This window comes from Rissa tridactyla, chromosome 8 (genome assembly GCF_028500815.1).
Source record: "Rissa tridactyla isolate bRisTri1 chromosome 8, bRisTri1.patW.cur.20221130, whole genome shotgun sequence".
NCBI lineage: Eukaryota > Metazoa > Chordata > Aves > Charadriiformes > Laridae > Rissa > Rissa tridactyla.
This window is the reverse complement of record NC_071473.1, coordinates 54,021,508-54,047,256: the sequence shown is the minus strand read 5'-3', so window position 1 is coordinate 54,047,256 and position 25,749 is coordinate 54,021,508. Positions and strand designations below refer to the sequence as shown.

At 44.5% G+C, this 25,749-nt stretch overlaps 2 protein-coding genes across 4 annotated transcripts in view; one reads left to right on the top strand and one right to left on the bottom strand.

Moving 5' to 3' along the window:
• MIER1 (MIER1 transcriptional regulator) overlaps nt 1–5,988 on the bottom strand; it is a 38,416-nt gene extending 32,428 nt beyond the window's left edge. For 2 of the 3 annotated variants that reach the window (XR_008467988.1, XM_054211167.1), the window contains exon 1: nt 4,254–4,301. Coding sequence is in view for 1 of the 3 variants with exons in the window: in XM_054211167.1 (XP_054067142.1) it covers nt 4,254–4,262 (9 nt within the window). In the remaining 2 variants the exon portion in view is untranslated. Of the gene's footprint in view, nt 1–4,253; nt 4,302–5,202; nt 5,289–5,810 lie in introns of those variants that run through there. The other variant, XM_054211170.1, reaches the window with a different exon arrangement.
• Nucleotides 5,685–25,491, top strand: DNAI4 (dynein axonemal intermediate chain 4). Its single transcript, XM_054212026.1, is given in 20 exon segments — nt 5,685–5,710; nt 5,988–6,083; nt 6,085–6,214; nt 6,216–6,267; nt 7,259–7,422; nt 8,279–8,469; nt 10,530–10,639; nt 10,863–11,019; nt 12,440–12,579; nt 13,756–13,914; nt 14,400–14,594; nt 15,872–16,122; nt 17,461–17,547; nt 19,272–19,423; nt 20,491–20,648; nt 20,848–20,969; nt 21,676–21,774; nt 22,407–22,633; nt 23,426–23,579; nt 25,347–25,491. Coding segments are annotated over 20 exon segments (2,715 nt in total). The 3' UTR covers nt 25,392–25,491.
• The last annotated feature ends 258 nt before the right edge of the window (nt 25,492–25,749 follow it).

The window sequence follows — 25,749 nt, the reverse complement described above, 5'->3', positions numbered from 1 at the left end:
AGTTGTTTTAAGCTGCAAATGGAGACTAGAATTTGGTTACATTCACAAAGTTTGAAACTCTTCAACTGAAAGAAATGTAACATTCAAAAAAAAGGAGAAGTTTACCAGGCATTATGAGTTTAAAGATGACTCAATGAAGCACTGGCACACAATGTTAATAAACTGATTTTCTGGTCAAAAGCAATTAAACTTTCAGAAATCCAAACATCATTAAAGAGCACTCAAAGAAATCAGGCTGAGTCAGTGTAAACCTCCACTGACACCAGAAGAGAAGTGCTCCTGCTTCTTTCCGTACTTGCCTGACACCCTAGGACACCAATTCAAATTTTTAACCCCACAGGCGCTGGAATAAAGGCGGTCAACTGCCTGCTCAAGAGTTGGGAAGAACAGGACCGTGTTTCTCAGCAAGAGTGAACAGTGGGAGCTGCACACAGCAAAGCGACTGGCTGAGGAGAAGCTGAGTCAATCTCATGGCTTGACATCGTTGGAAGGAGGAAAACAACATCCTCCTGCTAATCCCCACGACTGGTTCTGCTGCCCCACGCCATCCCTCACACCGGCTCTAGTCTCTGCTGGATCTTTCCATCAGCTGATACAACTGGTTACCCAGCAGGGAGCTTTTCACTTCTTTCTGAGATGGCGAGCTGAAGCAACCCACGGTGGGAGTTCAGGGGGCATCTAGGCAAAAGCAGCAGAAGGAGCAGGATCTCCCCTTTCGGTGAGCTGTTAGACCGCCTCAGCTGCTGTCCATCCCCCCTCAGCCCATAATTAAAATCAGCTTCAAATTTAAACCAAGCTATGCTAATAAGAATCAGGGATACTACGTCCCTACCTCTCCTACCCCACCTCTGACCAGACATGACCACTCTCCTTCCCACGCAGCAGCCCTGGTACTTCTCTTATTCTTCAGAGAGTTAGTAAAAAAAAAAAAAAAAAAAAAAAAAAACAAACCCAAAAAAACCACCACCACAAATGCTCATCATTTTCCCATTAGTTTTGCCCATTCAGTATCCTGGCAAGTGCCTGCAGCAACCTGACCAGTGCATCCTATCACAGAACAAAATAGAGTAACAGAGCAGGGACTCGGCACTTTTGGGAATTACAGGAGGTATTTAGGTACCTGTCTCTTCAACACAAAAGTCTGACCCCAGCTCTTCAAGTTTTTGGAATCAGAAGATCTCATTCTCGTGTACATTTTATTCAAACATTATAATGGCTGAATAAACAAAAGCCATTCTCTTTCAACTACCAATCAAGCTTTTCAGTCAAAAATCTTTTCTTCTCAATAAGCAATAAAATACTCCTATTTGGAAATAATATCTACAGATCAGCATTCATTCCACCACAAAGACTAAATAAGCAGCTTAAGGCATGATATGGTAATATTCACAAAGCTTGAGCTCATCTTCAGTTAGAGATGTTTTCTTTCCAATTTATGACTAGAACAATCTTCTAACGTGTCAGAATATAAGGACTCAAAGCAATCACGTGAGCATGCTTCAAAGTAAAATGAAAACCTAACACAGGTTATTAATCCCAAATCTAAAACCAGTTTAATATATATTCAAAATTACTTTTTTTTTTTTGTCTGTTCCCTATTCAAACTGGTAAGCTTCTACAAAAGTGAAACAGCATTTTTTGTTAATTTAGTTTCACTTTCTGGACTCACTTACTTACTAAAGCTCAGAGCTCCTGCCTGAAGCGCTTTCCTGTCAAATTCAAAACGTTTCATATTTATATTCTTTATTTTTTGAGGTTTATATCCCTAGTGTTAAAGCCTGGCTGATTCTCTAGAACGCAACATTTTAGGAGCTTTGCTGACTGAAGGATGAGTTCCTGCGCATTCCTTCCTAAGAGTCAGCACGAGATTTTCCACCGGGGAGGGACGGGGAAGAGAGGAAGGGGCAGCCCTACTCTCCACCCCCATTTTCAAACCCAGGCTGGTCCCAGGCCCCTCGTCTGCCACGACAGGCAGGTCCTAAGGCTGCCTCAATTATTGGCCTTCCCTTGCTCTCTCTCAACACAGTATTATGCGGCATGTTACTTTCCTAACACAGCCCTCCTCCAGCATACCCTGCACACCACCACGTAGCAGCAGTTGGCTTCAGTTCCTCTAGGCACATACCAGAGCTTCGGTGGTGATGCTGTGCTAAGACGACTTCCCATCCTATCCCCTACATATTCCCTAAATTGTGCTAGGAACTATATTCAGGACATCGCTCCTAGCTTAAAATCGCTGAAAGAAAATACTATTTTTTTTTAAATTCTGGTTGTTTTCTGATCCAGAACGCGGTGCAGCCATGCAAACAATCGTCTGCCCAATTCAACAGCTATGAGCGAACGTCAGCCAAGCTGACATTGCTGCTGCCTCCCCTCTGCCACTGAGCTCATCCCACAGGTGGATCAAAGCTTTCACGGCCCCTTTATGCTGCTCCTGCCCCTTAACCTGAAATAAAGAAGCCAAAATAGGACAAAGAATTCATCTTAGCTTTTCTTCAAAAAAAGCAAAATGCTGAGGGGAAAAAAAAAAACTCTTCCTTTCTCAGTAAAAGAGAGACCAATAGGTAATAGAAGCCTTACTCGTTGGAACAATGTCCATAGAGGGAAAAACAAAGCCTGCCTGACCTCCATACCCCATTGACTTTTTATTGCTCTCTGCAGCACGAATCCCCTACAACTCTCAATGCTATCACTGCTGTAACGTCAATATAAGTACGTGACAATACAGAATAGGAAGTAATTCGCCGTACTGCCTGTGGCTCTTTAGCAATATGGCGAACTTCAGCTCCCACCAGAAGAGAGCTATGTGAATATTTCACAATAATGCTGTGTTTAATTAACCAAAGTTGTAAGTAATTGGAGAAACTTGGGACAGAGATCCTGAATACTGTGATGCCTCAGATCAGCTTGTGCCCCAATATGTTCCTCCAACTTTACAGATGACAGGAGCCACATTTTTTCAGCCAAGAAATTACTCTGGGATCAGACCTGTGATTCTCTGCCCCTCAACATACAGGAAAAAAACCAGACACGCAGATTCTTTTAACTTCTAAGATTAAATTAGTGCATTTTGTAGCAATTACAGGAAGAATGCTTCATTACAGTTTTCATTTGGGAAGCAAAGACAAAATTAAATTTAAGTAACAATTCACACGTATTCAGGAATTTCAAGGGAAGAGGGAACAAATCTCATCTGTAAAATGGTCTAAACCAGATAACTCCAACCCCCACCCCCCCAAAGTCTGGCTGTATGAAACGCCTGTTCCACATAGGAGATAATTTTTTTTTAATAGCATACCTTTCAAATAAGCATTTCCAATTCATTTGTCAACACTGTTGAAGCAGCAAATTACCTTAAGATTGGAATCTTAGGATAATTTGAAGAAACCTTCACGATATATCTATTCATCTGTCCTAACTTGCCTCCTAAGAAGCGAAAGAGCTGCTCCCCCAGGTCCTGTGGGGATGGACAAACCCACACCTCCATAACCCAACGCCTATCTCCTGCTGCCTCCCACAGAAGGGAAGAGCTCAACCAGCCTTTCCCCATTTCCTGCAACTCTTTCGGGAGAAAGCCCTCCCTCCCAAGAGGCTGGAAAGGCTGCCCTTCTGTCTATAAAGGCATCTCCCCTTTGTCTTAACGACTACAAAAAGACATTTAAAGAAAATAAATATATGTTTTATCCTCCAGCAACGGTGCTCCGATCAAAGCCCGGGAGAAACGGTCCTTCCACGCTGGGACAGACGGTAGGAGCTGGTAAGAGGCGCATCCCTGTCCCCCCGCGAAGGAATCACACCGCCCCAAGCCACGGCAAGCGAAGCCCCCCCACCTTACCCCCCCCCCCCCCAGCCGAACCCCGTCCCACGGCGGGCCCGGGCCCCGCTCCCCGGCGACTCCTCTCCAGAATCCCCCCCGAGGGCTGCTACCGGTAGAGCCACGGCTCCCCAGAAGAGGCACCGACCCCTGCCCGCCGCCGACCACCTCCCCAAGGGGCGGGAGGCGCCGCTTCCACCTCCCCGGCCCGCCCGCGCCCCGCCGCCGCCGAGGCGGGCCCGGCCCCCCGGGGCGAGGCTCCCCCGTCCCGGGGCAGCAGGGCCCGCAAGGGAGCGGGACGGGGACGGGGGGGGTCGCTGGGGTGGCGGGGCGCGGCCTCCCCTGGGCCCCACAAGTAACTTGCGGGACGCTCCGCCCGGCCGCGGCCCCGCGCAACAAGTTCCCGGGGCAGGCCCCCGCCCCGCCGCCGCGCTCTCACCTCCGCCATGTTCGCTGCGCGGGCGGGCGGGCCGGCGGCGGGGCGGGGAGGGAGGGCGGGCCGGGGAGTGCTCACATCGTCGCCGCGGCGGAGGGAGCGGCGCCGGCGGGTCACGGTCTGCGCGGCGGCGGCGGCCGGGGAGCGGCGGGAGGGGGCGGACAGGCGGGCGGAGGGGAGGGGGCACGCCGCGCACGACGTCAGCGCGCACGGCTCCTCGCGGCGAGCGGGAAGCCTGCTGGGCGCGCCCCCTGCCTGTCACTCAGGGTGCAAGCCCCGCCTCCCCGCCCGTCACTCAGGGAGAGAGCCCCGCCCCCAGCCCACCACTCAGGGCTCAGGCCCCGCCCCCCCGCCATCACTCAGGGCGCAGGACCCACCTGTCACTCAGGGTGCAGGCCCCACCCCCTCCACCCATCACTCCCGGCACAGGCTCCGCCTGTTACTCAATGCTAGGCCCTGCCCCTGGCCATCACTCAGGACGCAGGCTCTGCCCCCTGCCTGTCACTCAGGATGAGGACCCCACCTGTCACTCAACATTAGGCTCCGCCCCCTGCCTGTCACTCAGCACACAGGCTCCGCCCCCCGCCTGTCACTCAACCGTGGGCCCCGCCCCCGTTCTGTCACTCGGGGCACAGGCTCCGCCCCCTGCCTCTAACTCCGGGCAGGGACCCCTCCCATCACTCAACGCTGGGCCACGCCCCCGGCCCGTCACTCAACGCTGGGCCACGCCCCCGGCCCGTCACTCGGGGTGCAGGCACTGACTGTCACTCAACACTGGGTCCCGCCCCCCGCCTCTCACTCCGAGCACAGGCCCCGCCCTGTCAGCGCTGAGGCGCCGGGCTCGGCTCCGCTCCCCCGCCCACCCCGGCCCCTCACGGCCCCGGCAGCGGCCGCCCGTCGACCCCGGCGCCGCGGCCTCCCCCCCGACTCCCGGCCCGGCAGTCGTACTCACGCGGGGAAGCTGTCTCGGCGACGGCGAAGCACACAGCGGGGTCCTCAGGGACCAGCTCTGGGCCCGCTCCTGCCGTGCGTGACACTCTGGGTGGGAGAACACCAACAACGCTAGGTAAAGGGAGGAAAAAAAAACAGCCCACAAAACAGACGCCCAGTCCTAATTCTGCCTCTTTTTCCCTAAAACCTTCCCGGGCTGTGTCACACGCCCAGCCTCAGCGCTGCCCTAAGGGTGGCGGAGGGGCAGGCACAGCCCTGCACGGCGAAGGGGAGAGCTCCTCATCCGCACCTCTGCCGTTATAATTGCTCTTAAAAGTGAAGATATACATACAGCCCGTTAAACATCGGGGGACAGCCCGCCTGCCCCCCCCCTCTGGCCCGGGCCGGGCAGGGAGGCCGCTCGCCCCCCTCTCAGAGCTCATTTGCGACCCTTTTTCCCAACGAAACGCGTTCTATACCCTCGGCAACGCTCCCCCTGGGGCGATGCTGGAAGGAAAGCACCCACGCATGCAACTTCGCTGACTGAAAAAAAACAAACCCAAAACCCTAAAATTCCCCCACCACCACAAAAAAAAAAAAAAAAAAAAAAAAAAAAAAAAGGGCTCAGACCTGCCCCGATCCCCGCCACCGGGGCCCGAGTTTTACGGCGGGGCGGAGGGAGCTGCCGCCTCCCCGGGCCGCTCAGGACCTTTGTGCTTCGGTGACAAAGGGGGAGCGGGGGCTGCCGCGGCCCTGAGGGCAGGGGAGGAGCCCCGGGCTGGGCAGGGGGCGGGCGCCCCGGGGCAGCTGCAGGGCGAGGCGGGCGCTGGGCGGCCGGACCCCGCCGGGCGCGGAGAGGGGCCCGGGGACGGGGAGGCCGCGGCCCCGCGGTGAGGCGCGGGGGTCCCTCCTCAGGCGGGCGGGGGCCTATCGGCGGCGCCGTCCTTGCCAGCCAATCGCTGCGCGGCATCTTGGGGCGCGCTGCCATGGTTACCGTGAGACGCCTCGCTCCCCCTCCTCGGCCCCCAGCGCTGCCGCCATGCAGGGCCCCGCCGGCGGCCGGCGGCCTCCCCCGTGAGTGGCCGGGGTCCCGGCAAGGGCTGCCCCGGCTCGGGGGCTGCCCCGCGGGTCTCCCTCAGGCGGGCAGGACGGGAGGGAGGCGCGGGGAGGGGTCCCGCCGGTGTGCCGGTCGGAGGGGTCACAGCATCTCTTGTCCTTTTATTGTCACATCAGTTCCCCTCAAGCTTCGCCACTGAAAACCGAATAGCAGTAAAATGTCTTTTAGGCTTTCATTTTACAGAAGGCATTGCCCCCACCCCTGTCCATCTCACTCCCCCTCGTCACCGCTTAAGAATCACGGAATGGTCTGTGTTTGAAGCGACCTTAAAGGCCACCCAGTGGCACCCCCTGCCCTGGGCAGGGACACCTCCCACCAGCCCAGGTTGCTCCAAGCCCCGGCCAACCTGGCCTTGAACCCCTCCAGGGATGGGGCAGCCACAGCTTCTCTGGGCAACCTGGGCCAGGGGCTCACCACCCTCACAGCCAACAATTTCTGCCTCACATCTCATCTCAATCTCCCCTCTTGCAGTTTAAAGCCATTCCCCCTCATCCTATTGCAACAGACCCTGCCAAAAAGTCCCTCCCCAGCTTTCCTGGAGCCCCTTGAGGGCCTGGCAGGGGCTGGAAGGTCTCCCCGGAGCCTTCTCTTCTCCAGGCTGAACCCCCCCAGCTCTCTCAGCCTGTCCTCCCAGCAGAGGGGCTCCAGCCCTCCCACCATCTCCGGGGCCTCCTCTGGCCACCCTCCAACAGCTCCGTGTCCTTCTTGTGCTGAGGACTCCAGAGCTGGACAGAGTACTCCAGGTGGGGTCTCACGAGAGCAGAGCAGAAGGGTAGAGGTCTCAAAGAAAGAAAGCCTCCTTAGAAGCAGAACAGAGATTTCTGAAGGAATTACAGTGTTTCAGGATTCTCATCCTGAATGGTTTAAATAACTCATTAAAGTTACGGGATAAGTAATATGGTGATTGTATTTGGTTGGTTGTATTTTGCTGATTGAAATAGAGCATCTACGGCTGATTTCAGGGTAAGGCAAGGATCAAGAGGAAGTTCTGGTAGCCGAAGACGAGTGAGCATCCTAAGTGGCATCTCTGCAAACAGAGCAGCGAGTTACAGAAGCCAATCCACCACTTCTGATGGCAGAACTGTGGACAAGGGGTCCCTCGTGAGTAACAAGTACGCCATACGGGTGAGAAGCCATTTACACTATTCCTAAAAAGTTTTAAATGTGAGTTATTGCGGATGTTAAAACTTTTCAGAAAGGAAGTGGGAGAGGGAGGAGGAAAGAACAGGCATGTCTGAAGTTGAAGAGCTGTGGAGTAAGAAAATGATCCAAGAGCTTAATCCATTTTGAAATGAAGACTATCAGTATCCAAAAACAATCAGCAAGAATAAAAAAAACCCTAAATTAGAGTAACAGTTCTCCTCCTAATCTGAGAACTACTTGCTTTCAAATCTAGGTGAGATATGTTGACTGTAGCACCTGTATGTCTTTTAGGTAAAGAACAGAAGATTCTCGTAAAATAATCTGAGAGTTGTTTTAAAGACCTTACTGAATACCTTCTTACAATAAAGTATTTTGAGCAGTATAATAAAAAATTATGCATAATTGTTTCTCTCATTGCTTTTGCAGTACTGTTAATTTGCCATGAATAGTCACAGTCAATAAGCCACTCTTGGTAGTCATTATAGAATAAATAAGCCAGAAAAGACAACAAGGTTGACCAAGAAGGAGAAGTGTCTGATAGTGAGACAAATGTAGTTTTTCCAGACATTTTGCAGCCAAAGAAGTCCCAGGCAAAGGTGACAGCCTTCTCAAGGCTGAACCCTAAAAGGCAAAGCAGGAATGCGACCCGCCTCACCCCCGTCCTGGTGCGTATTGGGCATCATTTGCAGAGAGGGGTTACCTATCTGTTCTGTCAGGTTCCTGCCTGGATCAGGGTCTTCTTTTTCTTCCAGGTAAGATAAAATATTGCAAGTGTCATCACTGTCGCTTGTTTTGGGAATGCAGTGAAACTATTATAATTACTTAAATATTTCTTCAGGTTTTTGATGATGAAGGAAAGGATGTGACGCCCCATCCACTCTTCCATTCGGATCCAAAGGCTGTCGTACCCAGGCAGGGCAAGCTCTTAGCATCCAGTGCGCACTTTGGGGGCACAGGATCTGGGTTTCTCTCTTCTTTTTTCACGTGTCGGACATCAGCAGAGAATGCTAGTTTAGGTTCCTTCTCGAGGTATGTCAATATACTGTGTCTTAAATCGTGTCTCACAGGGTTCCTACCCTGCAGCGGCCACACATCTGCTCTTCAGAGCTGGAGTAATTGTGCAGGGCTAATAATTATATTCTGTTATCAAAATAAAGAAACTTGCTGGTCATAGTCATCATTTAAAATCTGAGGAATAGTAACAAATAGTATTAACTGAATTTGTCAGTACTTGTGACTGAGTACGTCAGAACTACTGCTGAAATGCTGATAAATACAGGTGAAAGCACACACTGCTGTGATATTTCTAATTTTATCCTAATTCTCCTTCCTAAAACACACTTTTTAATGTAACGTGCCAGAATGAACCATTTTTAGAGCTGGTGATGAGTAGCCCACAGTTCAACAATGCATCCAAACTGCAGGTTGCGTAGCGGTTAGGCCCGCATACAAAGTTACGATGGAACCTCCACACAGATTTGTGCCAAAACACTGCCTTAAAGGCAGAGGAGGTGGTGTTCTGCTTGTCTGAGCAAGGCTGTACAGCTGAGAAGGCGCATTTGCAGCTTGTTAATATACTCCCTTTAGCTACTTCAGATGCTTTCTGCCTTCCCCAAGCTTGTTTTCTTTTCAAAAACTGGAATATATCAATACCTGCTGAGCTGTGGGTACGGAAAAATGCTTGGGAAACAAAAGGCCTCGTTTCACTGAAAAGTTACAAATTTATTTTAAAGTATTTTGTCTGTTTTAATGATACTTACTAAGTATAGACAACCCTTTTTACCAACTTGACTCTTTCAGTTCAAGTATCAAAATACCATTAACATAATCCTTTCATTTAAACTAATTAAAGCAAGTTACCTCTGTGTGATTATGTGCACCCATCTCAAGAAATGTTCTTATACAAAAACTTTTGAGTTAAAACTGCTAAATCACGTGTTTCACTACTTATGAGCTTTCATTTACAAACCTTCGGTACAGGGGGAATAATCAAAGTCAATGGACTTGAGCCATTTTATCTTCGGTCTGACAAATTCAGTTAAGTCATGCAAAAGAAGGTAAATAAGTATTTGTGTTTAAAATCAAAAATAATGAACGACAGCAGATCAAATAGTGTGTGCACATTCAAATTGTATGGAGAGGAGATGTTATTTATTTACTCAAAGGCACTAAAAGACTAGTAAAGTCAGCACTGGAAAAAAATACAAGAAAAACATTACTGTTTTCTTTAGAAAAGTTAATGCCATTGTGATTTCTGAGAAGAGATTTCTCTTTGAGAACTATCTTTTTGTCATGTTTCCTAGGCTGGCTACTATAAAGGATAATCTCAGAGGTAGGATATAACCAGGAGCAAATATACACACACAAGAGACTTATAAATACAAAATATCTCCTGAAAATTAAACACATCCTTTTTGGAGACAAGAGCTCTTCATTTAAAAGACAAAATTAAATTATTTAACTTTAGTTTTAAATACAAATCATATTAACTGTCTTTTTCAAATGCCTTTGGTATGTTTATATCTGCTCTCACTTAGCTTTTGAGGAAGAGAAAATCTGCCGACAAACCTCCCAACTGTATCTGAGTTTTACTTGTAGTTATCAATCACAGCTATCCCCTCTATGAGCATTACCTTTTTTTTTTTTTTTTAAACAACCTAATCCCTTCAAATGAGTTTCTTGTGCATTTCAAAGACATTTCAGCAGATGCAAAGCACCAAAGGATCTAAACTCTGGTTGAGAACAGTGCTATCTGTGGGTATGCCTTATCACACAGTAGGTAGCCAACACTTTGCGTTATTATATGCTAAGAGTGAATCTGAGAGCTCAATAGCTTCTTTTCCATCAGCTATTTAATGCCTCAGGATATGCTGTCAGAGGAATTCTTCCTTTTTAAGTCTTTTTCAAACCATTTCATTATTTTCTTTCCTAAGCCTTTATGACTTCTTTTACAATGCAAGCATCACTGTATGTGCTCTTACAGTCTTCTGTGGTTTATCCTGATAACACCACCGCTATTTTTGTAGTGCTTTGCTAACCGACATCTGGACTCTCACATACTATTTCTGCTTATTTCTTTGTTACCGAAGGACATATGGAAGCAGCAGCACTTCTATATCAAACACATCAACAACTGAGTCCATCCTAGATGAAACGGTAGAACCTGGCTCTCGGCGAGACACAACTGTTAGCTTGTCTGGTAAAGAACATCCACTGTATAATTATAGATTTAAACTGTTCTTCGGAGCACTGTGATTTGCGAGACACTGAGTCAGTGGATGCGAGATGCCCAGCACTTCAAAGGAACTCAGTGCTTCACAAGTTTTGGCTCCTGATCATTACAATGCTTTTAGAATTAATTTGTCTTCTTTTAAATTTAGAGCAGAAAAGGCCTCGCTTGTTAACCTCAGATAATTTTACAGATGTGCAGGGGAGACAAGAGGAGATAGAAGAACTACTGACAAAAGACGACTTAGACAGGAGCGTGGATATTTACCTCACAGAGACAGAAACTATCTGGATATTGGATATGCCATCTGTGGCGGTGTCAGTAGAATCAGAAGATGCTGGAAGAATTCAGTATGTATATTGGTAGTTGTGGACATGTGTGTAGTGTGCTCAGCACACCCAGTTTCTGCTGATCACAAAGTCCTGAACAGGCTGCTCACACACAGGTTCAGTGTTCTCACTACTACAATTTGCCATTTCACCTTCGTTTAAGGCCATATTGGGCTTGAGTCTCTCTTTTGACAAGATAGCCTAAATTCCTTACTGCTCCATCCAGTTCATCAAATTCATACTCTCTTTTACTGATAAATTAAGGCAGATTAGCAAAAGCAGGGGACGGTGACAAGAGAACACACAGGGGCTGGTGTGTACATGAATTATACGATCTAATTTTAATGAAAACAGTAAGAAATTGCGAACCTCTGCATTGATTCTTGTCTGTAGCTTTACAGCTAATAATTTGTTAATAACAAAGATATAAACAAGCTAGGCAGGCCTTGGCTTCCTCCGAAGTTCTTCTTAGTGCTTCAAGCTAGAAGAAACCTCACCCCCCTGCACGTAACCTTGCCTGCTAAAATATTGTGTCTCCCCTTAGTTGCGTCTCGTGTTTCCACTTCAGAGTCTCCTCCCTGGACTACCATGAACTTTGGTAGGGAGTTAACCCAGAACACACAGTTTTTGGCTGATTCCCAGGAGCCGACTGGGACAGAGTGCAGCAAAGTTCTCTCCATGATGGATGTCAGACTTGTCACACAGCTTTTGTGGACGAAAGCCCCAAAGCCTAAGATACAGCATACTGCAGTTGGCAAGTCAAACGACATAGATAAGTGAGTTTTTTCTGCTAGTATAGCCACCAAGTTCATGGTAGGACTCCAGCCCCCACTGTCTGTGAATCACGCTGGTGTGATTTTTGGGAAGAAGGAAGAGGAAGAGCATCCTATGAATCAGACTTAGCTGGTGTACCCAGCACGTATTGCCAACTGTATAGGAACAGACAGTGACTCTTCCTGAGCACAGCAACCTGTCAGTGGACTAAGATTGGGTATAATCTACGTCTGCTGCTAGAAGCAAAATCAAAATAATAGAAAAATTTTCACAATTCCCACTGATCATTCCTACAGAACCTGAGGGCCGGAGGAAATAGAAATGTACTAGTTTCATTTTTGTCTCTTGGATGCACTGCCTTTCACTCCCCAGTGATAAGAGCTCCATATTTCTGAATTCTACTAAAGTTCAAAGGTAGCTGGAGTAGGGATTTTTGCTGATGCCTACCTCTACAGGCCATTTCTGGTTTAGAACAACATCAGAAGGTCAGAAACAGCTGCTGAAAGACGGTAGGTAGAGCGAAATAAAATCCAGCAATCCAAAAAATCCTGAGCAGTAAATTTATGACATGGACCTCTCCTGTTCAACTTGTGGTTAAATACACTGAGAATTTGAATGCAAAAGTTTTTCAGAAAGTCAATACACACTTTTTTTTTTTTCCCCCAAGAGAGCGGAATAGGATTTATGCTGACATTTGCAAAAATAGACCTGGTAATGATCGCTTTGTAGAAAAAATGATGCAAACCATTAACGGAGCAGCAAAGAACAAGGAAGTGCAATGTGACCAAATCATCATGGAAGATAAAGGTAAACTCTCGGAGTACCATAGAGGAAAGGGTATTTAATAAGAACGGGCTCTCGTTTACTACATTGTACCCTTGGCAGTTGGGTTTATTATTGCATTTAATTTACATATTAAATATTTATTTGGGAAAACTCTAGCATACAGCTAGACCATGGGATGTCAGAAGACTCCACACACACAGGTAGGATACTGAGGAAAGTTTTTTTCTTTCATCTCTAAGCATAAGAAGAGGTTTCCTCAACTTTCACTTCCAGAGCTTTAAGTTCCGACAGGCTACTGTGATTTGTGGTGGCCTTTTCTGCCCCTCCTAATACTTGAACATTGGGACTGGTACTCTGTATCCATTGCAATAAAATAGTCATCAACTAGCTGAGAGCTGCGGTGTCCTGCCTGCCTCAGCACTTTGCAAGCAGATAGTGCTTCTTAGGAGGCAGAACATCACTTCGCTACGCTCTTGAAATATGAAAGCCCACAGTTCCCTTTTTTCCCCTGAAGTTTTCAGTGATGCTGGTTTCTGTTTCTATTTGCCATAAAGCAAAGAAGAGAACCTCTGTTAGGAGATTTAAAAACTTGGGGAAAGCAGAAAATCTCAGCAGTCACAAGCTAGATGCAATTTTACAAAATGTTAACCTCAAGGTTAAAAAAAAAAAAAAAATAGAGGCATATCTAGGTTTTAGAGGTGCGTGCCGAGCTTTGGGCATTTCTATTGTGTAGGAGGCCAAAGAAAACTACGGGGAATGCTGTTCCAAACATTTTTCCTTTGTGTTCATTAGCGTATGTAAAATGAGTGAAAAAAAATATGTCAAAAGGAGAAGTAAAATAGATATTAATCTGATTTGAAAACATATCTTCCCCTTTTTTGTATGCCTCGAGCATCAGCAGGGCTCATTCTGGCCCATGTTTGAAAAGCTGAGCACACAAGGCAAGGTTACGGAGCCTGGTTTCACTGGGAGCTGGCACTGCTGAAGGGAAATCACACACCCAGGAGACCCCGATGCAGCCGCTGCAATCCAACACCAGCTGTTGCTACAGCCTTTTCCGACCTCGGCTTCGAAGCCCCTCTGCCAAAGAGCTAGGGGTGTTGTATAAAAAGTAAATCTTTGCTTAGCTGTACGTAGTGCTTTATAATAATGTACCAAAACAAGAGACCTGTGTAATACAGTGTAATCCATTTCTAGGGACGACGGTCACTTCCTGGGACTTGTACAATTCATTTAATGTATTGAAAATAAAACCTACATCAAAAGCAGAAGGTAGCGGAGCCACAGCTGGGAGAAGCAGCAAACCTCATACAACTAAAGAGCACGATCAGACTATGTCTGTCTCTTCTGACAGAGGTAACGTTTTTCCACGTTTGCATTTCTGCCATGTTTTCATCCTTCTAAACCGTGCATACCACTGTGTTGTGGGGTGAAAATGAAGAAACACTTGGCCTGCCTGTCTGGCACCTGAGATTTTCCTAAAGAATTGTGGACAGGTCTGCACTGAGACCTTTTCTGTACAATACCATCATAAATGATCTTAAATAAAGATAAACAGTCAGTGACAAAGTCCACTGGTACTAACTTACTTAAGACAGTACAAGAAAAACACCAATTGTGAAAACCTCCAGAAGTATCTCATCATACTGAGTATTTGAGCAATAAAAGAAAATAAAATTAAAGCAAGAAAAAATCAATAGTGAAAGTATTTTTTGATGATGATAGACTCTTCTATACTTTTTGCGGGTGAAAGAGGAGGAGATGACTTATCCCCTCAGCTTTTGTGTGCAAAGTATTATTATGTTAAAAGTGGTTTTTTTTCCCATATTATCTGTTGTTAGGCAGCACATCTTCTTCTACAATGATTTCGGGAAGTTCTGTTCTTGCCAGAAACCATGAAGAGGAAGAATACCATTCAGAAGTTATATTAACATCGGAAAAATTTCAGCAGGATTTATTTTTCATGGAGAGGATTCTAATGGAGAATATTTTTCAACCCAAACTCGCAGCTTATCGGCAGTTTCCTGTCCTTATAGGTTTGTTTCTTATTGTTACCCTGGTCCCAGCATGAGGCTTTGCAAGCTTTTGGAAGTCATGGAGTTGTGTCCCTCACTGAATGTCTTTACAGACAACATGTCTATTTAAGAAATAGACAAAGCAAAGAGAGCTATGAGATGTCAACATGAACTTTGCAGTTTTACACTCACTTTAACAGACATCCCTACCACTCGGTGGAAGAACTGAATAAATGAGTTCTGAGCTGGCTCATCTCCCCTTCACAACAAACTGAGATTTACTCAAAATAGGAGTCAAACTTGTTTCCTGACAGTTAAGATACAGATTAATTCTGCTCCCAACCATTTTTTGCATTGGAATGCCTTTTACAGTTATTATTTATTTATTTTATAAGGAGTCTGATGGTAAACAGAAGTTTTAGCCTGATAGATGTTCAGTGTCTAACATGAAGTACATTCATTGCAGCCTGTAAGAGGCATTACCTGGACCCAAGTGCTAAGGAATATTTTACCTTTAAAGGAGTTCCAAGTTAACACAGGGATTTAAAAAAAAAAAAAAGGCAGATTCCCACTGTTTTTACTGTATTGTACATCTTCATGTCAGAGAGAGTTTCAGTTTCTGAGGGAATGAGCCTGTTACATTCTGTCACTCTTCAGGAGCTAGCTACAGCTGGAGCACAGTACTGGCCAGGAAGACTCTTGTTCTGACAATCTGGCAATTATTGTGTTACTTTTTTAACAGCGACCTGAGATCAATTTATGAGTTGCACATTACATAAAATAAAGGGGGTGAGTAAACAAAAAAATGCTTAGGAAATGCAGTCTAAACATACGCTCTACACTTCCGTTTCCCAGACAACGAGCAACTTATTACAGCCTCATGTATCTTAGCTACGGCGGTACAGCATCAATGCTTAAGCGTGGCTCTTTAAAGTTTGGCACCTAACTTGAAAAAAAAATCTCAGTTTAAACAAACTTTTAAATATGAGAGATTAGAAACATTCCTGGTGAGGGGTGGATATAAATTCATAACTTGTTGCTGAGTAGCTAAATCCACTCGTTAAACACCTGGAGCGCAACCAGCACACTACGGCCTGATCTGGCCATCTTTTATGTCCCATCAACATTTTAGCAATGCTTTTAGAAGTTAGGATGTCTTAATTCCTCAATCTCCATTTAATATTTTTTTTTTCTGCAAAGTATTTCCTGAAAGGGCAAATATTTCTTCTGATCTGAATGACTGGAGTTACATACGTGAAATGTTACGAGTTAGACTTTGCCATATTTGTGCATTTTAGATCCCGATGTTACATCAGACACTAGTCGTACAGTAGCAGCCGTGAAAGAAGCTAAAGAGAAAGAGCATGGGAAGGAAAAGAAGGATAAGGAAGAGCAGAAGGAAGCGTTCATTGACCCATCAATTCTGTCAGACGTAAATAAAATCCTAGAAGAAATTGTACCTCCCAGTTTGGAACGACTGTGGTCATACGCATGTGATTTAACCAATGGTCACAGCGTGAGCAGTATGGCTTGGAGCAAAGTAAACCCAGTGAGTTCACAAATCGCTGCTTCTAAGCTGTTGAAATAATGGTTTAAGCAATTGTTAGTGTAGAAAAACTCATGATTTTGATGTTCTTTGTTGTGAGAGATCTCAGAGAGAGGGATTCATCCCTACAGTCAGGTAGGTTGTCTTCACATGCCTCTCTGTCCTTCCGTACAAGAATACTGCTACATTATTCTACAGGTTGGACAGCTGCACTAGGCTTTTCTACGTATGGATCACAACAGCTTTAATTGGTCCAGAATAGGTCAATTTATCATGGGCGGTCACCTGAACAACGATGTTAAGATAATAGACTCGGTCTGTTATAGAATTGGAAGTTGAAATTTAAACCCCTACTACTAAACTTTACCATCATTGATATTGATGATAGTTTAGATACCATTTAGACAGCTTCTAACAGTAACCTCCCAAGAAAGAAGCATTCAACAAACTTTAAGGATAAGACGCACAATAACAGGCACAGAATCCCGAGCATCTGGCCCAAGTTTATTTAATTCAGCTTCAGCGGAGGTGAGAATGACTCAGACATCTCCACTTTCAGAGTAATGTAAGGCTCAGTTTTTCCAATAGAGCTCTCTTGTGGCCACACAAAAATAATGAATGGAAGGAAGGTAAAAAGCAGGTGAGGATGAGAAACATAAAACCAGTAAGATTGCCCCAAGGGAAAAAACAAGGGAGAAAATAAAGACCATTTCACGTTAGTACACCAGATCCCAGATATTGTCAAGTTGGACGCATTATAGACTTCAGTTGTAGAATTACAGGGCAAACAAATACCTACTTTTAAATTCTTAGTTTCACAAACAAGTTGTTTTGTGTAGGAAGAAAAAAAAATAAAGGAGTTTAAAACTTAAAATTTTGCTGCTGTTTCTTACTTCTGCTTATGGAAAGGAATGAACAGAATTCATTGGACACCACTGTAGAGAGCTAAAAGCTAGGAGTTTGAGGTGGTCACTGAAGCTCCTTTTACAGCTAACATCGAGAGAGAAAAGCAGTATTATTACGTGTTCCATTAAATGCTGCACATTAAAATATGGTTATAGAAGAATGTATATTCATTTCCGGAAAGGGACATATTTTATTGATGGCCAGGGCAGGGAGACTGCAAACGCAACTGACAGTGACCATGAATGCACTTTTAGTTGAACCAGTGTCCAATATTCTAGAAATTCTGTTCTTGTGTGTTATTCTACTTGCGTATGACATAAGCATTATTTTTCCAGACTTTGCACTGAGAGTCACTGTTAACAGAAAGTTGCCTTTTAGAAATATACAACTGAACTTCAAGTTAACTGAGATATATCTCTTAATCTGTGCTTTTAGGATCTTCTAGCTGTTGGTTATGGAGCGTTTGATTTTAAAGAGCAGAAGAAAGGCTTGGCTTGCTGTTGGTCATTGAAGAACCCCATGGTAACAAACAGCCAGTTTGTTTTGTTTTTTTTTCCTTTAATGCATTTTTCTGCTATGCTATTTCTGCTTTATTTATTTCCCTCTTCCTATTTCAAAAAGCAAGCCCTAGCCAGTGAGGTTGAATTTGCTAGCCCAAACCAGGCACTTCTGGAGAATTGATTGCAACTCAGTACCTAGCAACATGCTTAAATCTCGACCCCAAAAAAAATGCCTGTAGGAAGCAGTTTAGTTTCTGTGCCTGTCCGTCCTCTCAACTGACCCTTCCACCAGAGGTGTTGGCTGTACTGGTTGCTCGGTAACACGGATGCCTGTTCACGGGAACTAAACTCTGCACACAGGCCACCAAGCAACTACCAGGTGGCTACAACTGTCAGGTAGTACCAGTCTACGCTGGGCAACTCAGCGATGCCCATCTCTGTATCCCATTTCCAATCCTGAGGGTGACCTACCCCAGACTCTAAATCTGTTTCGTTATTACTGTGAGTAGACCTGGTTGCATAGAAATTATTTTTAGACTGGAAAAAAGTCTTGAGCACAGCAAATGTGAAAATAAATCCGTTTACCTTTTGTTTTTCAAAAATCTATGGACCATTCGTTCAATACTTCCAAACTCTGATTATAGAGAACACCAGTAATTTAAATTTAAGGATTATCCTTACCAACCCATTTTCTGTTGTACCATGAAATTTGTTTAGGATGAAGATCAAAAATAAAACGTATATAATTACAGATAATTATCTAATCTAATTTCTCATAATACTGTCAAAAAGACAGTAGACTTCATAGATGTAACATTTACATCTTTACACATCCATCTGAAAAGTGATCCTTTTTAAACTAGCCATTTCAAAAAAACCATCTTGGAAATCTCGGTTGCAAAGCGACACAGTAAAAATCACCTGATTGCTGTCAAATTACACAACCTTAGGGTTTTTTGTTCTACAAACTTCGCTTCCCCAAAATTGTGTATTAGACTAATTTAAATCATGCTGAGTCAAGTCTTTGACGCATATTTATCATGTCAACAACAATCAAATACTCTTGTGGTTCCCTGATGTCACCATAGTCCTCAAGTCCCTAACAATCAGAAATAAGGTCTGGCATGCACGCTGAAATACAGTTCTTTGCAAACTCACTCTGCTGTTTCCCATTTGAAGAGCTCGGTGCAGTGACTTTAAGGATTTAATCATATAACAGAGCTGAATTAATTCTTTGGTTACACAGAGAAATGACACGAAAATAGGGGTTTACAGATTACCTGAAGTACGTTAGATGGCATTTTATCTTCAGCTAAGTTTCTGTAATTGGAAAGGTACTTCGCATTACAAGACAGAAAACAACTGGAGAAATTCTCCAAAATGCTCAGTTTGTTTTAAAAAGAAAAATAACAAATCAAGCAAACAAAGCCCTCACACCGTACTCACAAAGCTGAATCCTAGGGAATTTGATTTTTAGGTATTTGGGTTGGAGTAGGCCCATCTAACTTATTTTACAGTGTTGTATTTCTGCATAGTCTTTATTTTTTCCTAATTTTATTAGTTGTAGCAAGAAAGAAACTGAACCATTTAGAATGTAATACCTAATTTTCTGTCTAGAGCAGGCCGCTATGGTCATCAGCTTGTGAATTTTCCAACAGAGCCTGGCAATTCAGTACCCAGTGTTGAGAAAACCAAGGCAAATTCAGAAACTAACTTAAAACGTTCTTGTATTTTTCTACTGATCAGTGGCCAGAGCGTATTTTCCGGTGCGAGCATGGCGTTACCGCTTTGGATTTCTCTATGGCAAGCCCCAGTCTTTTAGCAGTTGGAATGTACAATGGTTCTGTCGCAATCTATAATGTACGCAGTTGTAACGACGCTGCACTTTTGGACAGCAGGTAAGGCTATGATTTCCCATCTCCTCCCACCTTGGTCACGTCTTAGCAAATAAGAAATAAAAGAATATCCACAACTGAGAAGCTGAGGGAATAGTGCCAGTCACGATAAGTAAGGCTTGGGATAGCTCAGGGATGCTGCACAATAATTTCATTTCCAACTTTTGTCAGTATCTTCCAGTTTGGACTGGAAACGCCTACACAAACACTCAATACCCTCAAATACTAGAAGTTTCTGGAGCAAAATTGCAAACACAAAAAATTATGGTAATGCATAAATGCCTGGAAGGGGCCAGGGGGGCCAACCAGGCTTTTCCCATCCACCTCTTTACACGGATACAGCCAAATCCTCAGACACTGCTGTTCTCCCCCTGCACTGCCATCATTCTCTGTTCTTATTTCTGCCCATAAATGCTTACATTGCTTTAACACCACTGGTCCTTATTTGGGTTAAGAAACTCTCTGCGACGTTGCCGTGCACACAAAGCGAGTTGGAAAGGCGAAACAAATGAGTACTATGCTCTGACTTGTTAAGAAAATACAGCAAGTTACCACCACATATCATTTTATACTCCATGTACTACCTACCCAGGACGATCTTCCCCCAAATAATAAATCCTCATGGGAGACTACTGGTAGCTTTTGGTGTTTTCTCACTGATTCCACTTGCCAAAAATGGAGAGAACATCAGAATAGGTGAGGGATAAGCAGAATTAAGAAGAAAATGAGAGGGGGGGTGATCAGGGAGACATTTGCAGCTCCCCAGGTCTAGGCTACTCTCCTCCAAGGTGCATATTGATTTCATGATTCAGGTATCAGCGAAAGGTGTGCCAGCACATAAACAGTGCCCTGAAACTAAATATCCAGCATGTTTGATAAAAGAAAAATTTTCCTGAAGAAAACAGCCAATATTCAGATTATCTTTTTTTTTTTTAAAAAAAAAGAAAAGCTAAACAACATTTCTGTTGTAAGACTTGACGTTCATTACAAAGTGAAAGGCTAATTGTTTTTCAAATATATTGCCTTGCCTTCGTTCATATGTGATTTATCATGTGCATCTTTTGTTCCAGTGAATCTTCAAATAAACATACAGGTCCTGTATGGCAACTGAGGTGGGTGGAACAGGACAGAAGTGCAACGGGAGACAGCAAAGCAGAGAGATTAATCTGTATCTCAGCAGATGGCCGAATAACTGAGTGGCTCGTACACAAAAGACTAGATTGCACTGGTAAGCATTTTCCCCTGCAGCTTTTCTGCAGAGGGATAATACCTGAAATTTCAATTGCTTCATTTTATTTCAGGTGACATTCTTTACACCAGTTATCATAGACAAAACATTTAAGAGCTGTTGAGCATTCCAAAGAAGCACGACTTATTCATAGCACTGTCACATACCCGTTTGACAAAAACTCTTGCCATTTGCACAGATCTGATGAAAATAAAACGAACAGAAAGCAAGAAGAAAAAATTACCGGATGAGAAAGAAAGGAAAAGTGAAGCTCTGATATCTCAACAGGCAGCTGGAATGTGCTTTGACTTCCATCCAAAGGTAGGCTCAGGAAGTCCATCCTGGCTAAAGTATTATCCAGGAGAACTGTGCAACAGGGGTGAGGTCCTCAGCTGGAGCTACTTTAATATGCACCAGCCTGGGACTTGGCACTGGTATTTAAAACATATTTAGTTCTGAAACAAATTGCTTCTTAGCTAATAAGTTTTACCCAGAATGGATGAGACGGTAAACCAAACAAGTAATCCCTGTACGTGAACAACTCCATCATTTCAGCCGTGTTACTCATGTTTGCTTTGGGCCAGATCCTAGGGTAGCTCTCCTCTGTGTGTTGGTCAACTTGGCGAGAATTTGACTGTTCAAACTCTCCCGAGTCTAGGACTTCGATGGCTGTGCTTCTCCTCTTTATCCAGCTGAGTATTTTGCCCTCAGAGCATTTGAAGAATTCATGTGTTTGCCCATGTGGATCACAGAAAGTCTGAGATTTTTAGAAGTCAAAAATCACAGCATACTTTCTGCATAGATGCAGAACACACATAGCGAATCTGATACTTTCCGGCACCGCTGTATCTACTGCACATGCTCCTCTGCAGCACACACACAAGCAGCCCAACACACACCAGCCTGGCAACTCCACCCCAGCTCTTCAGAGCACTGTCACTGCCAAACTCATCCAGTCCTTTATAGAGTTTTGGGTGAGCGATAAATAGGTTAAATCCAACTTAAGCTACTTTTACTTTTCTTTCAGGATACTAATTTTTACCTTGCTGGAACAGAAGAGGGTCATATCCACAAGTGTTCTTGTTCATCCAGGGAGCAGTTTCTAAAGACATACAGAGGCCATAAGGTGAGGGATACATACAAAGAGTAACGACAGCAGAAACTGTTCAATTAAGTTCACAAATGCAATAGTTTCCTTGCTTATATTTACTAAACCAAACATCTGCAACAAAAGAAACCTATTTTCTTGTATTGGGAATGAATGCCCACAGTTAAAGCATCACAGTCTTACAGGATTACTTTCTACACTATTTTTTAAAGTAATTTATTAAAACCTGTCCCATAAACTGTTTTAAAGTTTAAGTTCTGACTTTATTTTAAGAAAACAATCGGTAATCTGATTGTCCTGCAAACCACAGTTAAGCAGTCTTACCTCTGAAAGATGGCAGAACTTCAACAGCACCTCTTTTTTCTAAAGTCTCTGCTTCATCCAAGAAGCTGCCCTTTCAACACCAGCTTCTCCTAACAACTGGTGAAGGGGCAGAAGCAGCTGAATGCTTTTTATTCCGAAGATCTCTCCTGCCTTGTCACACCTGCTGCATCCTAATTTCCTATGGGTGCACACAACACAATGCTGGGTTTGCTATTAAGGTCAGAGGACAGGGATTTCCATGAAAGGTCACTATTAAAAACCACCCTGTGAGGCTATAGCTCTAGAATAACACAAAGTTCTTCTTTGTTTCTTCCCAAACGCCAAAGGGTCCTGTCTACAAAGTCGCTTGGAATCCCTTCAGCACTGACATGTTCCTAAGCTGCTCTGCGGACTGGAGCATTATTTTATGGCACCAGGATTCACAGACGCCCCTGTTAACTTTCAGTTCCACCACTGCTGTTGTTCATGACATTATGTGGTCTCCAAAATCAGCCTTCGTATTTGCCGCAGCAAAAGAAAGCAGAGTCGAAATTTGGGATCTTAGTGTCAGCATGTAAGTAATCACTTTTCTCAAAGAAGATTCTGAAACTTAATGGCACAAAGGCTACACGTTATTGCCTAATCAGTATTGTTATCAGATCATGACAGCTCCATGGCATTTGCTTGCTGAGTTATTGAAAGCATTGCATTTTGCAATACTCATTTTGTAAAAGCAGACGGTAGTTACCAGAGAATTGGGATTATAAGAGAAGGAGCTGGATGCCTCATGGAACTGATAAAGGGTAAAAGTGCTTTTTTGCTGCAGAAGTCATAGATTCTACCACTCCTATAGTTAAAAGTGAAAAATAACAAAACTGAGCTACTTTGGACCTTTTCTAAAACTAAGATGGTCAGACGTTCAGATACGTCTCACTTTTTCCCACTACTGTAAAACAGGTTCACATCTCATGTGCAGCTTCGTTAATCTGTGGCCTTCTACTGCTGGTCTGCACTTTCTGGTGTTAATGACAGCATGAAGCCAGTGGTGGAGTAGGAGGCCTGCCAAATCTTGCAGTGGCAAAAAGCAAATTATTCATATAATAAAAATACTAACACCCCCCACGCCCACCCCCCATATTAGGCAATAGGACAGATTTTAGGCAATTCAGTTAATAGCAACTTGGATTTTTCTTCTGGTTGAGACCAAACAAAACACTGCCTCGCTTCTTAGTTTTTGAGTTAATCTAGACCATAGTAAGTAAAACACACAACATCTATCAGGCCTGCATTACTGCTAGACTTTACACTCCAGGCAAGTGCCATTTTCCCTTTGTCATCATTAATATTTGCCTTTGCTGGGTTGCAGCTTGGACCCCGTGATCTCTTACTTTGCCAGCCCAAGAGAGAAATTCACATCTGTACTCTTTGCTACGAACACCGACTGCCTCCTGGTAGGAGACAGCAACGGAGAAGTCGGTGTGTTTGAGCTGCAGAACCTGGCTGCTCTCAACAGTAATAAGGTACAACTCACTAGGAAAAGGTGGTGGACCTCAGAGGTTCACCTCAAGGTGCACTCTTGTCTGGTACTTCGTTCCTCAGAAAGGGCTTTCTGTTAAAGATCTAGCTAATAAATATTGAAATAGGTGTAATCAGATAGAATCCGATAACCAGATTAAAACCTGAGGAGGTTTCTGCTCTTCTGCATGCCATACCACTAGAAACCTCAGGAACAGGTTAAGTTAACAGGTAAGAAACTTGAGGTTTCACTTGATCACAAATCCAGCAGTTCCTCACAGGTGGATGGCAAGGGCAGGAAAGCGGAGCCTCCTCTAAATGCAGTCTGTAGGCGACTGCGTTTGGCAGAGTGCCCTCACCTGCTGACAATGCAGGAAGGACATGCCCTCTCCTGGCCACCACCAAGGTAGTCTCACTTTGTTGGTGTCAGCAAACCCGTTAGCCCTCTGTCTCTGCATTGCCTTCACTCCTTTAGAAGCCACTCCTTATCCCAGTGAGGGCTTTTCTGTCCTAGATGAGATGGGAGAATTTGACTAGGTTCGTTTCCAATCGTACCATTGCACGGATTTTGTGTCAGCAGCAGCGTCAAAGCTGAGTGGTGTCAACTGTGAATCCCGTCTCTTCACTTTTGCATAAATCGGTGCCGATTTATACCAAAGCCCCTCCTCGTCTGCTCCATGGTACAAAATCCTGATGCCACCCTGGGTGCTCCAGCCCCAGGTGATCCCTCCTCCGGGCAGCCTGATACTGAACTGAACTGCTCCCTTCGTCCTTTCAGCTTTGAGCAAGTGCCTTTGGCTTACTGGACTCGGGTTCCCAGTTTGTAAAGTGGGACTGGTACTTTTTAAAATCCCTTCTGAGTTACATGGTGCAACATTAAACTTAAGTTGGAGAGAACGAAAATGCTGATGTTAACCTAACCTTCATTCTTAGGGTATGAAGGATTAATAATTCACAATTGTCAGCACTGCATTTAGAAATTCTGGTAATTACCAGCTCTATTTGCTAAGTTCTGTAAACCACAGAGCAAAAAAGAGGTTTCCTTAAAAACTAAAGGTGAGGCCATTGTTGTCAAACTTAGAAAATAAATTATTGGGGTTTTTTTTTCCTACAAATTATCACGAAGCAGCCCAAGTCCTCTGAGCAAAGAAGCTCGTCAGTTAATAAGAGTATAGGGACAATGTTCTGGGTATGTCACCAGAACAGAACTAAAAATATCAGTGCTTAATTTCACAGGCTTTGGGCATGTGGTGTAACTGGTCACTGAGTCACCGAGCCTCATTAGCCAGAGGGAGCCACACTTGCCAGCACCACCCATTTCTTTCACTCCCCTTTCTGCTAACACCAGGCTTGGGTGTGTGCCAGGCTCAGCACGACAGGGTCCGTGCTACAACTAACGCTAAAGGGAGATACCTGCTTCAGGGGCAGTCACATCTAAGCGCAGCTACCATACGTGCATCATCTTGAAAATTAATTGCCTTTATAAACAAGATATATGTTTGTATGCTGCTAAGTCTGATGCTACAAATACAATCCAAACAGGCCTGCCAAACAGTGCTATTTTCAAGGAGCGCTGTTAGAGGCAAGCATAGCATTAGCAGAATTCCAAAGACGAATTAGGTGACAGAACACGAACTACTTTAGCCTGCTTTCTGGAGGCTCACTGCACAACCAGTTCTGTTCTCGGTTCATAAACAGGAATTTTGGATCACTGCATGTCTTGTACTGCAATTACACTGTCATACAGCTCTTTTTTCCCTCTTGTTTTACAGGTTGATACCTTACATGACGTAATTGGTCCTGCTGTAGCGATTTAACAGTAGCTAAACGATACCACTTCTCAGTTGGTAAATAGCAAGAAAGACTTATTGTAGTATTAACATAAACTGTTTATTCTTTTCCAATCATTAAATTTCTCTTTGAAACCATACTGGTTAGAAACTTCTTTCAAATGCTCTAAATTTTCCCCTGGAAGCCCCCCTCATTAGACAAACAGCATTAATACACAGACGGCCTTCCCTCTAATACAGATAAGGTAACAGAAAGGTCTCAGTCATCGTTTCTCCTTGTGTTTTTTCTCCTTGGTGTTTCCCTCCAAGGTCTTTTCTCCTTGGGTTACTCAAAAAGCAAAAATGCCAAAAATCACCTCCTGTATAGGACACTCCATGTTAAAGC